Source organism: Phaseolus vulgaris, chromosome 4 (genome assembly GCF_000499845.2).
Source record: "Phaseolus vulgaris cultivar G19833 chromosome 4, P. vulgaris v2.0, whole genome shotgun sequence".
Lineage (NCBI taxonomy): Eukaryota > Viridiplantae > Streptophyta > Magnoliopsida > Fabales > Fabaceae > Phaseolus > Phaseolus vulgaris.
Window position 1 is genome coordinate 12,833,137 of NC_023756.2, and position 15,832 is coordinate 12,848,968.

The 15,832-nt window shown below is 30.9% G+C and overlaps 1 protein-coding gene and 1 long non-coding RNA gene across 3 annotated transcripts; one reads left to right on the forward strand and one right to left on the reverse strand.

The window, feature by feature from the left end:
• Positions 1 to 444: 444 nt before the first annotated feature.
• On the reverse strand, positions 445 to 4,142 carry LOC137837302 (uncharacterized). Of its 2 annotated transcripts, XR_011085410.1 has the most exons (3): positions 3,557 to 4,142; positions 992 to 1,259; positions 445 to 835 (listed from the first exon to the last, which is right to left on the reverse strand). It is a non-coding gene; the product is annotated as an uncharacterized lncRNA (long non-coding RNA). The 2 variants fall into 2 exon arrangements; XR_011085409.1 differs by having other exon boundaries at positions 445 to 1,259.
• LOC137837301 (protein VERNALIZATION 3-like) lies at positions 1,108 to 5,263 on the forward strand. Its single transcript, XM_068646269.1, has 4 exons — positions 1,108 to 1,368; positions 2,001 to 2,062; positions 2,182 to 2,222; positions 4,779 to 5,263. The coding sequence occupies exons 1-4, from the start codon at positions 1,168 to 1,170 to the stop codon at positions 5,003 to 5,005; spliced, it is 531 nt and encodes a 176-aa protein (XP_068502370.1). The 5' UTR covers positions 1,108 to 1,167; the 3' UTR covers positions 5,006 to 5,263.
• Positions 5,264 to 15,832: the final 10,569 nt, after the last annotated feature.

Sequence of the window (15,832 nt, forward strand, 5' to 3'; positions counted from 1 at the left end):
AAGATAAACCTTTGAAATTTAACAAAGGTTAAAAAAACCTCCATTATTTTGCTAAGGTTTAAAAATGAACCTTTGAAATTTAACGAAGGTTAAACAAATTTTTGTTCTTTTGCTGAAGCTTTAAAATAAACCTTTGGAATTTAACGAAGGTTAAAAAAAACTCTATTATTTTGTTTTAGGTTTTAAAATAAATCTTTGAAACTTAACAAAGATTAAAAAAACCTGCATTAATTAAATCAATTTATAGGATTATATGTACCTCCGTTAAAACTCTTTTTTCTTGTAGGGATATTTTAGAAAAATCTAAACACTTTTAAGTATTTCAATCAATTGATTTAAAAGATAACAGATTGAAAAACCGACTCTAAAAAAACAATTTAAAACCAGTTAAAAAATATTTTTTTCTTGGATTTCATCATCATTTCTTGAGACAAAAGATAAATCAAGACACATAAAATAGAAACTAAACTACCAAACACTTAAGTTACAAACATCAAAGTTGGATATTGAGATATCCGTCACTAGTAAGTGTGAATCCTATTCAGATTCACACTCCATAAATGTTTTGCTCTTGATCTTCATTTTGTAAAAGACACCATCTAGCCAAAGAAGGTTCAACTTGCGGATCAGTTAACCAAACCTATATCGGATTTTACCTTTTGTACTGTTCAAAATAAACTCAATGTTGTAGCACCTCCACCCATAAGTGGAGGAGGGGAGGTGTTAAGTAATAACTTGAATATTCTTTTCTTAAAGCGTTTTCTCTCTCATATGACACTCACCATATCTTAGATATTGAATAAGAGATTTTGCTTGATGCATATCATGAACGAACCTGCAGTAACAGTAAGCATTTGAAGAACAAAGTAAAAGAGAGAGTGAAAAGTGATCCGTAGTAAACTGAAATGGAATTTTCCCATAAAACTGGTCCACGAGGGGAGAATAAGAAAACCAAGCCCTCAAAACTTATGCGGGTCCCGAACAAACTCACCTTTATTTTTTCTTGAGTGTAGGGCGAAGATTTTTTAGTTATGTCGAAAGCGAAACGACGTGCCTTCAAAAGGTATTGACTCGAGTATAAATAGAGTCGACCCCGTAGCTTGTCTCATAACAAAGCAAGTGGTATTCTTAATTTGAGGAAAAGAGTGTCCATTTTCCTGATTGATCATGGCTGGAGGAAGTAGGGACCCTCTGGTTGTTGGTCGTGTGATAGGGGATGTGTTGGAACCCTTTGAGTGTTCCATTCCCATGAGGGTCACCTACAGTAACAGAGATGTCAGCAATGGATGTGAATTCAAACCCTCACAAGTTGTCAACCAACCAAGAATAAATATCGGTGGAGATGACCTCAGGAACTTCTACACCTTGGTAATTCATTACTCCTTCTCTTCTTTTTCATCACCATCTTCAGTTCATTCTGTTTGCCACTCAGTGCAAATATGATTTTACTTTCACCTAACTTCAGCTTTTTCGTATTTGTAAAATGATTTCTTTGTTGGGTGTAATTAGTCAAACAGTTTTTACCTTTGAATGCTTTGTTCTTTTTAAAATAATAGAGTTTTTATACACATTATTTGTATCTCTTTGTCTTAGTTAATTTATACGATACAGATTATAAATTCAATAACTAAATAAATAATTTTCTCAAAATATGAAATTATTATTTCTGGTTCATAATGTCATCTAACACTTGTTGCATGTTTATCTGTCTATAGAAGTTCAAAAGACTATTTCAAGTGAAACCTACTGTGCAGTATATATGTGATGTGTATAAAATTCTTCAAGTTCTTCAAAATAAATATTATTAATGTAATTTAAAATAAACCTTAGAAATAAAATGAGTGATGATTTCAATGCAGTATTAGGACTCTAATTGCAATCTGGGACCAATAGGTTTTACATTGATATAGCAGTATCTACCTAAATCGATGTTAGTTTCTTTAATTTCAATGATCAGTAACAGATCGTATGTTCATTTCATTGATTTCTTTCATTAACAGATCGCAGTTGATCCCGATGCACCTAGTCCAAGTGACCCTAATTTGAGAGAATACCTCCATTGGTGAGCAAAAAATACATGAATCTTCGTCTACAAGAACTGAACTATACATTTATGAATTTTGCTAGCTTAATGTTCCAATACTTTACTACCTTTGTCTCTCTCTCTCCAATGTATTTCAGGCTGGTGACTGATATTCCTGCAACAACGGGACCTAGTTTCGGTATGTATCATATTCGTCCATTTTATTAACCTAAAAGTGTCTGTGTTCTGGCTTAAACATATTCAAACCCTTATTTTTTACTTAAACTTAATGAATTTTATGTATGTGTATATTCATAACAAAATTAATGTTTTCTTAAGTGTATTTGTGATTTATGATTTCTTTTTTAAGTTACTCGAGTAATAAGGAACTGAAAATTTCAAAATATTAATTATTTTTAGAAGATATTGGATATTTCATGAACTCTGTATTCCTAAACTCGTTTCACCTAATTTTGGAATAAAAATGTAGGTAATTAATATGATAAGAAGCCTACACTAATGAGAATAATTTTACAGGGTAGGCTGAATGGGAAATAAAATTTGGATATTCTATAAAGGGTCCATCAACTTTTATCTCACTCAAAAGTTTATCTTTTGTCGTTAAGAGTAGTACGTATAGTTTCCTTAATATCAGTGATGTCCAAGTTCATCAGAATATATGTGGTCCAAAGTAGTACATATGAACATTTTCTTACGTTTTAAATACAATAAACATTATTTTTATTCATATTTTTATTTCTTTAGTTAGTATTTATACCTATTGTTTCAGGTTTAGGGTATCTTTATTTAATTATATTAGAATGAAAAAGACTGATTAATGGAAAGATATTAATGATTTGGATAAGAATTAAATCTTCAGTATTATAATTATATAAATAATTTTAATTGGTTTCATCGTATATATGGTTTGCCTTTGAATTGAATTTGATCTAAAGGAGTGTTGAATTCATTTTGGTCTAACATATTATGAAACACTAATATAATTTTGAAATGTTTCATACGCCAGGTATAAATTCATAGAGCTTCAGATAATATATATATAGTGAAAGTGAAAAAGTGATTGGATATTATTGAACACATACTATGACATGCATATGCATATCTTAACATCAACAACCATCCTTAAATATTCTTTGCTCATAAAGAAAAACATCCTTAAATATTATGTTATGTCAAATAGGTAGTTGCATATATATAATTAAGATAAATTCAAATTAGGAGGATACTAAAAGTGAAAAAAAAAAATGATAGAGATATCTACATTTAAGTCATTTTTACAACTTAAAAGTATTAAATAAAAACATGTTTTTGGCTGGTATGATTCAGAATATACAGTTGTTGGAGAATCCAAATTAGCCAATTACACTACGAAACCTAAAAGCATTGAACCATATAGCATCGAATTCTTAAAGTGCATAATCATGTCAGAAAAGATAGAAGATTATTCTATTCAAGATATAACACAAAGCAAGTGTTCTTTCTGAAGGAGAATATTCATATTGAATAGATTACCTTTTGTTGGCCATCTATGCAGATCACTTGACAAGATAACAGTAAAACCTTCATAGCAGGGGTCTATAGATCAGAACAGAACATCATTCAAAAAAAAGCTTCATAGCCTGTTGATGCAACTGGTTTAACAAAAATTGATAAGTGAAGTGGTAGAAGAAGAATCAGATATGCTTAAATTCCACTCCAAACATCTTGACTAAAACTGAGTTAGAGTCAAATAGGGTTACTGTGAGTGACTAAACTCACCTTAGTTTTATTCCTAGTATTCATAATTCAAACCCAAGACTTGTGATTAAGTTAGAACAACTTTACACAAGTTGATTCATGTGTTTGATGATTCCTCAGTAACACATATAATTCAGTAAACTAAACAGCTTTACCACCACACCCTCATCAACCTTCTACCAGGATCTGCAATCTTCAAATCCTTCTCATGAAATCAGAAACTTTGAATCTACCAAATTTAGTGAACCCGACCTTGCTGGAAAAAAAGAAAAATATAATTCTCCTTCTATCACCAATCAGCTGTTCAAAACCAGAGCTTACCAGTAAGAGTGGTGAATGTTTCTTCCCTTCGCTCTCACGCGTTTTATCTTTCTTATAATATCTCATCCATCTGAAAACGACACGTAATTTAAATCAACACTCTCTTCATTGGTTATATTTATTATTATTGGAAGATAGGGAAAGGGACACAACATTAGCGTTTAAAAAAAAAACGCAGACGAATTTTTATCCACCCGTAGGTTATTTAGGTCTTTCACAGGAGCTAGTAGGACCTTACATATATCACTTATTAATATCTAAGCTGAAATATATTGTTTTATTTTTTTATAAAAAAAACTAAAATATGAAAAATGCTACTTCATATTACAATAAGTTTATAACTATGATTTAATTAATATAATTATAAAATTAAATATATTTATTTTTTAATTATATTTAATGTATGATATCATGAGTCTTATAAGAAAATTGTATAGAAGAAGATGATAAAAAAATAAATAAATTTTTATTATTTTATTTTCATACATCATTTTGTATATAAGAAATATATATTAGGATAAGATACTTTCTCTATCAAAATTTCAATAAAAAATTAAGTAATATCAACTAATCATAAGATTTTATTATTATTAAATTAATTATATATAATTTAATAATTATTATTTTCTTAATAATTTTTAAAACATATGATTATAACGAGATGATATTTGCACAGGTCACGAGGTTGTAACGTACGAGAGTCCACGACCTATGATGGGGATTCATCGTATCGTGTTTGTGTTGTTCCGCCAACTGGGCAGGGAGACGGTGTATGCACCAGGATGGCGCCAGAATTTCAACACTAAAGAATTTGCTGAACTTTATAACCTCGGATTGCCCGTTGCGGCTGTCTATTTCAACATTCAGAGGGAATCTGGCTCTGGTGGAAGGAGGTTATATTAAGCAAAAAAAAAAAAAAAAAAACTTCATATTATAGAAAAAAATAAAATACTAACTACACTACCTTGGGTTTTGGAATCACCATGCGTGCCTTTTCAACTTAAACTCATCATATACCAAATAAATCGCTAGGCTAGTTGGGTAGCATCAGAAACCTATATCTATAATAAATGGAACCAAATATGCTTCTTGGTTCATTTATTTTTTTTATGTATGCTCTATTTAAAAACTTGTATATATGTATAAAGTGTGTTAGAAATATTTATGCTTTATTTCTTCTCATAAAACACATCAAAATATATCTGAACTAAATATAAAAGTATATGGGGTATACATCAGTTTAAATACTAAAAATTCAAATCAAATCAATTTAGTTTTTGTAATTCGGTTGGAATCGGTTTTATTTTATAATTTTTTATTCTTATATATGTTTAGTCTTATATTTTTTTATATGACAGTATAATATTATATTATAATAACTTTTATTTTTATAATTATTTTTTTCTTCAATATTGTTTATAGAATTAAACGCTAAAAATATTAAAAAAATTATTAACAAAGGAACTAAAATAAAATATAAAATTACAAGGGGTTTTACATTTTTATATAAGAAAGAAAAATATAAAACAAAAGTAATTATTTATTTTTTAATTATGTTGGATATATATATTGTAATATACATACTAGATTTGAATCTCATGTAATATAATAATATTTGAATAGTTGATTTAAGTTGAGTTCTCTTTGGCTCGGTTTTGAAACGTAAAATTGCTAACTAAACCCAAATTGCTCGATTTTGAAAACAAATTTTTTTTATTCAAAAAAATTAATATCAATCAATTATCATTTTTTTATTCATTTTCAGTTTTTTATCAATTTATTTGAAAATAATCATAATTTTTAATCTGTGTTAAAGGAGAAATAAGCTCTAGAAATTATGTTAAAGATATATATTCAAGTAAAAAGATCTTGATAATTTGGATAATAATATATATTGTGAAAAACACGATATATATTTAAGAGAAGTTGGTTGATGAAAGAAAAGGTTAAAAATTCAAACTCAATAAATTAAAAAAGAAAACTTATAATCTTTCCAAAAATAGATGATAGGATTCTCAAATTCAAATAGTCAATGAAAAAATTAATATGAGTTGTGTTTTTATCGAGGATGAGTTATCCTTCTTTCGAGATGTATCTATCTATTGTAAGAATCCTCGAGTTGTTCCACCGAATGATAAGAATCTTCAAGTTGTTCCACTGTGCGCGTGATGATGCACTTGCAGAAGATTCTTCGACGTTCAAGTTAGTAAGAATGCAAATAATAATTTTGTATGAGTAAATGAATAATGAGATAAGATCTATTTGAGATATTTATACACCTATGAACTTAAATAGATACACCCAATAAAGTGTAATTGTAATAGTTTTGGTCACATTCTTTCTTATATGTGCCATATTGTTAGGTGTGAGTAACGTAACTGCCTAACTACAAAACGAACTGTCGTAACAGTTTTAACAATTTTCCTCAATACATAATATATTATAAATATCTATTATTTAAGTATTATTAAGTTGTATTTATTATTAAGTTGTATTTAAGTAATATGTAATAGGAATACATATATTCTAAAAAGAACATTTTCTCGGTGTAAAAATTCACCATTATAAGCAAGTTTATGTAAATACCCTACCTCAATAACTATTCAAGAAATTGAATGCATTTTGTTTATCCTCAGTAGCCTTCTTCTATCTTTATTTAAGGTTTTCTAACAGCCTTCAAATGACTGCATTCCAATTTTTCTTTGTGTTATATTCTTTGCTTAATTTCAGTTTTTCTTCTACATATCTAAATTCAATTAAATATATGATAAAAAAATATATTTATTTTTTTAAGTATTGATTTCTTGTAATTAAATAGATTGTGTTTAGTTCGCTGTCTTAAAATTTAATTATGTAGTTTGTGTTATTGTTAATGTAGTAATAATTTGTTTCAACTAAGAAATCTTATTATTTTGAAGTTTGTTGGTTAAATAATTGTCATTACATCTAAGTCACAAATGAAAGTTCATAGCAGTTAGCCATTTTTAAAGGATTCATAATTTGATTTCTGTTCTTAAGTAAAATTATTTTTTATTAGGAAATATTGTAATTTATTTTTCACTTAAAATTATATTGTCTATTGGTGATTGTATTCCTACTCTAGCTTTAGCACACTGCTTGTGTGCATGAGTTTTGAAAAATTAATTGGACTAAGTTCTATTATATGATCCAATAGTATTACCAAAAAATTATAAGATTCCAATGTATATTTTTTTTATGGTTATATTTTCCTTGTGGGAAAAGAAAATATTCTCCTGGAATCACATACTATAAGAACAACACAAAAATTTAGAATGTGAAAAGAGCTAATAAGTTGTAGAGTTTTTATGCACTAATCATTCGACACGTAGCTTTTAACGTATGCAAAGTGGGTGCAGAAAATGATCCCAAAATGATAAGGAACGCTTTCACAAGTGGCCAAATGAAATGAGTGAATCGAATATAACCTCGAATTCATCGAATGCAAGAGATGCAAAATGAAAGTACGTGGGATTCCTCGAGACATTGACTGGAATATATTCACCTTGTCCGATCTGTTTCAGTATCAACTTACAAACATTGATTTCATTTTCAGGTTCTGGCAAATTCCTCCAGTTTCGTCGTTTAATCACGAGGAAAATAAAATACACTTCAGCCAAAAATATAATTGATCTCATTAAAAAAAATTATTTTTTATTTTTATTAGAATAATATTATATTAATTATTTATTTTATTATAATAAATAAAAAATATTGTTTTTATGGAGAATGGATAAGAAGAATTCTAAGATAGGATAGAAGACTTATTTTGGAGGGATGATGTAGTGTTGAACGATCACTAGAAGATAAGGGATGTCCACTTGTATAAAAGAGTATAAAGAGTTAAGTTAGTACTTCCAAAAGGTCATCTTGTATTTATAGGTCTTTGTTCTATAGATTGTTGATGAAGCATTAAAATTGTTATTACGAGATCATAATGTAGCTGTTTAACTGCTCAATTATTATTGAATTAAATGTATTATAACGAACAAGAAATATATCTTTCTTTAATTGTAGGCAGGTATATAACAAACTCAAAATTCGAGAAGAGATACAGGTAGATCAAATTTGAAGGATAAATGAGTTTTCAATTATAACCTGTGTATAAGTTGATGTTTGTACGACTATAAATATGCCGAAAAAAGAAAGTGATTTCATTTACTTGTTTTTTAAATGAGCAATGGTAACATTGAATGAGAGATTCATACAGGTAATGACGAGTTTAATTTATTTAAGTAATTTATAATCATGACGATATGTCATCATTGTGGCATTTAATGTCTTGTTTTTTCAATTTTTTCCAATCACGTCGTGTTTTCAAGCCATGTGTGCCTTGGGTTTTTGCGTTTTGAAGTGAAACTATTTTTGCACTCATAGAATTTACCCATTATGATAGTTACATATTTCAGGAAAATCAATCAGTTCTTTAAGAAAACAATTGATTGTATCATAATCAATGAAAACTTATTAAACTGGTTTTGATTCAATTAATTTTGTTAATCAGTAATTAGTACAGATTGCAACAAAATAAACTAATATTCAATGTAATAACCAGAAATAATTATCACATTTATTTCAGTTTTTACAGGTAATTAGTTCAAGTTTGCAAAGAACAAAAACAATAGATTATTTTTGTAAAATAACAAATTGATTATACCAGGACAAATTTCTATGCAGATTTATAACGCAGAGATTAAGGAACATAGAAAAAGACACCAAGAATTTTATATTGGTTCACTCATAATCGAGCTATATTCAATCCCACCTCACACCAAGGTGAATTTCACTAAACCAAAAACAATTTCTTTACAAAAGAATTACAACTTGTTATTGCAACACTACCAGAACCAAAAACACCACACTACAACCCCTTGTTGCAGTAGAAAGATACGTCAAGAAACTGCTACCAACAATTACAGAAATACAAAACAAAATAGAAGAAAACGAATTAACTAGGTCATGAAAAAAAGAATCAATTGACAATTATTTTAATCAATTAATTTTTCATTAAGAATCGTTGCTTAAGCTAATTATGCTTAATTCAGTTCTAAGATAATTCATCTTATCTCGTGCAAATGGTTTAGTGAACAAATCAACTAATTTGTTTTTATGTTCCAATGAATTTTATTTCACAATTGTCATTTGAAATATGTCCACGAAGAAAATAGTGTCTAATCTCAATATACTTTGTGCATGAATGCATGATAGAATTTTTAGTCAAGTTTATAACACTAGTATTACCATAGAATAAAGGAATTTTATTCAAGATTATCCTAAAATCACTTAGATGTTGCTTCAACCATAAGGTCTATGCACAACAATTCCCTGCAACTATGTACTCAACTTTTGTTGTTGTCAAAGTCATACATGTATGCTTCTTACAATGCCATGAGATTAAACTTGATCTAAGTAGATGACAAGTTCCATTTGTAATTTTCCTATCTACCATACAACTTGCAAAATCTGAGTCGGAACAACCAATCAAATTTAAAGAAACATTGCAAGGATACCACAAACCAACTGCTTTAGTTCCCTGCAGATACTTCAAAATTCTCTTGGCAGCATTGAAATGTGACCCCTTTGGAGCTGATTGAAATCGTGCACACATGTACACAACAAACATAATGTCTGGTCTACTTGTAGTTAGGTATAAGAGTGGGCAAATCAACCCTCTATACTTGGTTTGATTAACTAACTTTCCAACAAAATCCTGATCTAGGTGACAACTTGTTGACATTGGAGTGCTCACTGATTTGCATTTTTTTCATTTCAAGTTTTTTCAGCAAATCCTTACACTACTTGGTTTGATAGCTAAAATTTTCATCCTTTAATTGTTTCACTTTAAGTCCTAGGAAATAGTTGAGGTCTCCTATCATAGACATTTCAAAATCACTTTTCATGGCATTCACAAATGCTTCACACAAAGCTCCATTAATTGAATTGAAGATGATGTCATCTACATAGACTTGTACTAGAATAATGTCATCCTTTTTTTTTTTCTTAATGAAGAGAGTCTTATCTGTCATGCCTCTTTCATACCCTTGAGATAGAAAAAAATTGCTTAGCCTTTAATACCATTGCCTAGGTGCTTGCCTCAGTCCAGACAAGGCTTTTTTGAACTTGTAGACGTGATTTGGAAAAATGTGGTCTTCAAACCCAGGTGGTTGTGATACAAATACATCTTCATTGATATAGACATTCAGAAAAACAAACTTCACATCCATTTGGAATAATTTTAAATCACTCATGCATGCAAAAGTTAACAAAAGTTTGATAGCTTCCAACTTGCTATAAGAGCATAGGTTTCATGATAGTCAATGTCTTTCTTTTGATTGTAACCCTTTGCAACAAGCCTTTCCTTGTTCCTTGTGATAGCACCAAATGCATCCATCTTGTTTCTGAAGACCCACTTAGTGCCAATGATATTCATGTTAGTTGTTCTTGGAAACAAAGACCACACTTCATTTTTGGTGAACTGATTCAATTCTTCCTGCATAACTATATAATCCATTTTTCGTCTTGTAATGTCTTAGTCACATTCGTTGGCTCTACTTGTGAAACAAATGCCATTGCTTCACAAAAGTTATTAAGTGACTTTCTAGTTGAGACACATTTCTCAATATTTCCAATAATATTGTCCATTGTCAAGTCCCTAGGAGTCCTCATTTCTTTGGGCAAATCAAGATTAACAACTTGTTCTTTAGCAGAAATTTAATGTTATTTCTATATCAATCGATTGATTTTTCTAGAGTGTTGTTCATAAATCACATGGTTCAAGATCATCTTCAACAGGCTTAAGCATATAATTGTTAGTCTCATCAAACCCAACATGCATAGATTCTTCAACAGTTAAAAGCCTTTTATTATAAACTCTATATGCATGTCCATTTAAAGCATAACCAAGAAAGATTCCTTCATTAGATTTTGAATCAAACTTTCTAAGATTATCTTTTTCATTATTCAAAACAAAACATTTACAACCAAACACTCTAAGGTGACTTATATTAAGCTTTCTTCCCTTATACAATTCATATGGTGTTCTCTTTAAAATTGGCCTAATAAGAGTTCTATTTAAAACATATGCAACAATATATATATAGCATCAACCCAAAAACACTTAGGAAGGTTAGATTCATTCAACATAGTCTAAGCAAGCTCTTCTAGGGATCTATTCTTCCTCTCAACTAACCCATTCTGTTGTGGAGTCCTAGGAGTAGAAAAACTATGTGTAGTCCCATATTTTTCATACAACATATTAAACCTTTCATTTTGGAACTCTTCCCCATGATCACTCCTAATGGACTTTATGCTACAATTGTTTTCATTCTGCAACACCTTAGCAAGTTTTTTTAAAACAAATCAAAAGTATCATTTTTTTAAGCAATGAATAATGTCCAAGTAAATCTTGAGAAGTCATCAACAATACAAAGCATAAAAGTTTGCATCAAGACTAATAGTTCTAAAAGGACCAAACAAATCCATATTCAAGATGTCTAAAGGTTTATTATAAGTAACAACATCTTTGAGCTTAAAAGAAGATCTAGTTTGTTTTCCTTTTTATCATGCATCACAGATTTTTTTATTTTCAAATTTTATATTTGGCAACTTATAAACAATATCTTTAGATTTTAACTTGCTCAAGAGGTCAGTATGAATTGAGCAAGTATCCTATGCCACAACCAAGCTTCAAAATCTTTTGAAATAAGACACTCGTTTATAGACACATTATGATGAATATCAAGGAAATAGATGTTGCTGAACCTTTTACCTGTGAAGACAACCTTACCGGTGTCTTCATTGCAAATTTGATAGCTTTCAAATAAAATATTTACTTTGTATCCTTTGTCACAAAGTTGACTAATGCTGAGAAGATTGTGTTTCAAATCTTGAATATACAGAACATCCTTGTTAGTTGTTGATCCTTCCCTAGTTGTTATCTCCATTAGGAGTGATAAATTCTCCTATATCACCTATCCCAAAAATTCTCCCACAATTGTTATCTCTGTAGGTAACATATCCTTCTGATTTTAACTTCAACACAACAATCTTGCAAAACTTTTGAAAAACTTCTTTCAAATCAATCTTAATCTCACTATGTTTGATATAAAACTTCTGTATTTATTTTTTTTTTAAAGAAAGGCTATATCTATAGCACACAAAACTAGCCGTTCTAGGCAACATTTTTTAGCCAAAACAGTTTTGATTCACATCTAAAACAGATTAACAGGTTTTCAAAAAGCTGTTATGAAATGTCACAATCAACCGGTTGAAAAGACGTTTTAACCGGTTGAAATGGTTAGGCAGTTACTTAACCAAGTCAAAAACAGTTTTAAAACCTTTAAACAGGCCAAGTGACAAACAACCAATTATTTCGATAATTCAACCGGTTGTTTTTCTTTTTGCTTAGAAAAACACTTTTCTTTATACAAAACATATTTGAGCAAGCTTGTGCAAGGAACTAGGAATGATCTTACAAAGATTTTAAACACCCTGGACTAAATCCAAATCAAAGAGTAGCATAGCTTCATGCTTCATCATGGATTTGAAAACATCAAAGCTCCCATGTTCAACAATCTCCCCCTATTAGATGGAGAAAATCCTTGGGATGCTTTTTGAAATGTTCTTGTTTAAAATTTGTATAACCTGCATTCATAAGCAAACATAGACATACAGGATAATCTATTCCAATCAAACAAGCACCACAAACCAGTTCCCACTAGGTGATTTCCAAAGAGAAACATTAACCAAATCAATGTTAGAAACCAGTCAAACATACAAAGGTGCAGCACAGAGAAACAATCGGTTATTTCGCAGGAATAACTGGTTGAAATTTTGTATCAGAGTTTTATCAGTGTTTTAAATTTCAAACATAAACCAGTTATAGCAATGTTCAAAAGTAGAAATAAATGCAGATTATAAGAACATTACATATCCCAAACACTTCCCCCCTATTTGTCTTCACAAATAGACAAAAGGAAGGATAAAAAACAACATAAAAAAAGAGAAAAATTGTTCAAAAACTTAAACCAACAATTTAAAATGAAGGATTGTTATCCCTCTCAAACTGTAGCTCCTGAAGTTGATTCTGAATCTCTTCTATCTTTTCATCCAGGTTTGAGAAACGTGAATCCATATGGTTGAACCTTGACTCATACAAATCATGGAGATTCCTCTTATTTTCAGCAAATGTGTCCATGTAGTTTATCATTAACCTTTCAAAAGGAGACATTGAAGTCATCCTTTCTCCCATGTAACCATCACTAGGACCAGCCTCATGAGTCTCAACAGTAGGTTCCTCTTGAGTTGCAGCAGCTTCAGGTTCATCACAATCATTGGTTCCACTAGAACCAGCTTGGTCACCTTCTTTGCTAACACATCTCCCACCAATCTTAGTAAATCCCATTTTTCTTAGGGATCCACTATTAATCTCACTTGAAGGCTTGAAAATTTCAGCCAGCTCTTCTTCAATATCTACTTCAAAATAGTGTAGAAATTTAGAGATTAAAATTGCATAGGGATAGTGGAAGTCACTTAACCTTGTGGATTTTTGCATATAATCCTTGATGATGTGAATCCAATTAAGCTTCACTTTGTTCATGATGAAGTAGATCAATAGCAGGTCTTCCTCGGAGAGAGTGGAGTGATTGCTTCCCTTTGGTGTGATGATCCATGACACAGTAAAGGCTATGAGCCTTTCATCAAGTTTTAGCCCTCCAACAGAAAAGTTTATTACTTTTGAAAGTGGATTCTTAAGACAATTCTCGTAGAATTGCATCTTGTTGAACTCTTCTACCACCCCTAGGTTTCCCTTGTTAATCCTCACTCCAGAGAACTTCAGCCCAGTTATGGCAACCCACACATCATTGGTGATAACCATGTCTACTCCCTTCACATGAGAGATAAGTGTGTCACCATTGAATTGAAGGTTAGTATAAAATACCTTTACCAAGTCTGGATAGATGTTTCCAGTGAGCTCAAAAATCTTTTCTATCTTTGCTCCTTGAGAAGGCTTCTCACAGCAGTCAAATTTTTTTGCTTCATCCAAGTGAAGGAGACAAGCTGATGGAGATCAAGCCCAAGAGAACATGGAGGCCACTCATCAAGCTCAAGAAGAGGTGGAGGCACAAATGGAGGACGCCCATGGAGGTCAAAGTCCACCTCAAAGGATTACAAGAAGCATGTTCAAAGCCTTGGGAGCTAGAGGACATTTATTTTCTCTTTTTGTAGTGTCTTTAGTTGAAGGTGCTTAGAGGGAAACCTTAGAAACCTCTTTTGTTATAGCATCTTTTAGGTTTTAGTTAGGAGCTTTAGGGGGGTGTATTAGTAGATAGGTGTAGGAGTAGAATAGGGGGTGCCAAAGTGAAGGAAAGGATCACACCTTCCTTGCTTTGCATTTTAGCGTCGGTTCTAGATGGTTTTGGGAGGGAATTTTGAATTGTTTTAGCTTTCTTTTTCAGCACCTTAGGCTATAAATAGAGGTGCCTTCCTTGTAAAATTCAGATTTGAATTCATCTAAAGAAACTATACTCAAAATTGGAGTGAGCATTTGGAGAGCTTTTGAGCTTCTACTCTAGTCTTATCTTGAAGGACCATGGTTTCCTCAAGTGGCGGCTTGCACACTCATCTAGGAGCATCCATACTTCTAGTGGCGTGATCATCCAACCTATCTTCCATCTTCATGAGCATTCTCTTCTCCTTCCTTTCTTCTTCTTCAATTTGTTCATGTTGCCTTGAGTTTTGAGTTGTTATTGTTTCGGTTCCTCTAATTTTCCAGCACCTATTTTCTGTTTGTTCTTAATTCTGTTCGGTACTTTTGTTTTTAATTCAATTCTGTTCGGTCTCTTCTTTTTATTTTCCTTTGTTGATTCAATTTGACAATATTTGGTTCATCCAAATGAGTTTGGGATTTGGTACTTGTTATTGGTGAGTTCTTGATTTTAGAACCATGATCCAACTTCTAAGAAAGTGCCTCTATATTTTCCAGCTCAAGGTGATTCCTCAAAGTGTCAAGAATCTTGTTCTATGTGGCTATTGGAATCACATCACAAGCTTGGGTGTGTTGACAATTTTTCTACTTGTTTCATGTAGGTATTTATTGATGAGTTCTGACTCTTCTGAGAACCACCCTTACAGCTTCCCACCACTCCTTAGAGCTCTTGTTTTCATCCTTTTAGCAGATGGAGGATTTGCAGCCATAGCTCAGATCAGGGAAGAGCAAGCTCACTGCATAAAAGACTAAGAGCAGAGAGAAAAATGAGGAAAAACAGATTGTTCTATGTGAAAATAACAGCTTAATTGCATCACATATATAGCCATAACCTTTGGTCAAAGTTGGCATTAATTGGGTTATTTTCAAAATAGAAAAGAGAATCAAATTTGAACCATAAAGCAATTTGTGTCAGTCATAACAGAGAGTACATAAAATCACATGCTGATTTGACCAACCTTTAAAAGCAGTTTTAATTTCCAAGATTAAGAGGAATCTGATTCATAAAGAGCAGTTATTACAGAGATATTTGGTATTCAAAGATGTAATTAAGACATTGTTCTCCATAAACATCACTTGGTTTGAACATAAAAACATATTGAAGCACTTTGAATCAAAAACAAATTTGACCAGTGCTGACAGAGTGAAAACAATCGGTTGTTTCGAAGAAACAATCGGTTGAATTTCTGCACTGATTGAAAAAATTTGAGAAAAACATATTCTTT

Coding starts and splice junctions, on each gene's coding strand:
- LOC137837301 (XM_068646269.1), top strand. CDS start 1,168: ATGGCTGGAGGAAGTAGGGACCCTCTGGTTGTTGGTCGTGTGATAGGG. Junction 1,369..2,000: donor TCAGGAACTTCTACACCTTG/GTAATTCATTAC, acceptor TTTCATTAACAG/ATCGCAGTTGATCCCGATGC. Junction 2,223..4,778: donor AACAACGGGACCTAGTTTCG/GTATGTATCATA, acceptor ATATTTGCACAG/GTCACGAGGTTGTAACGTAC.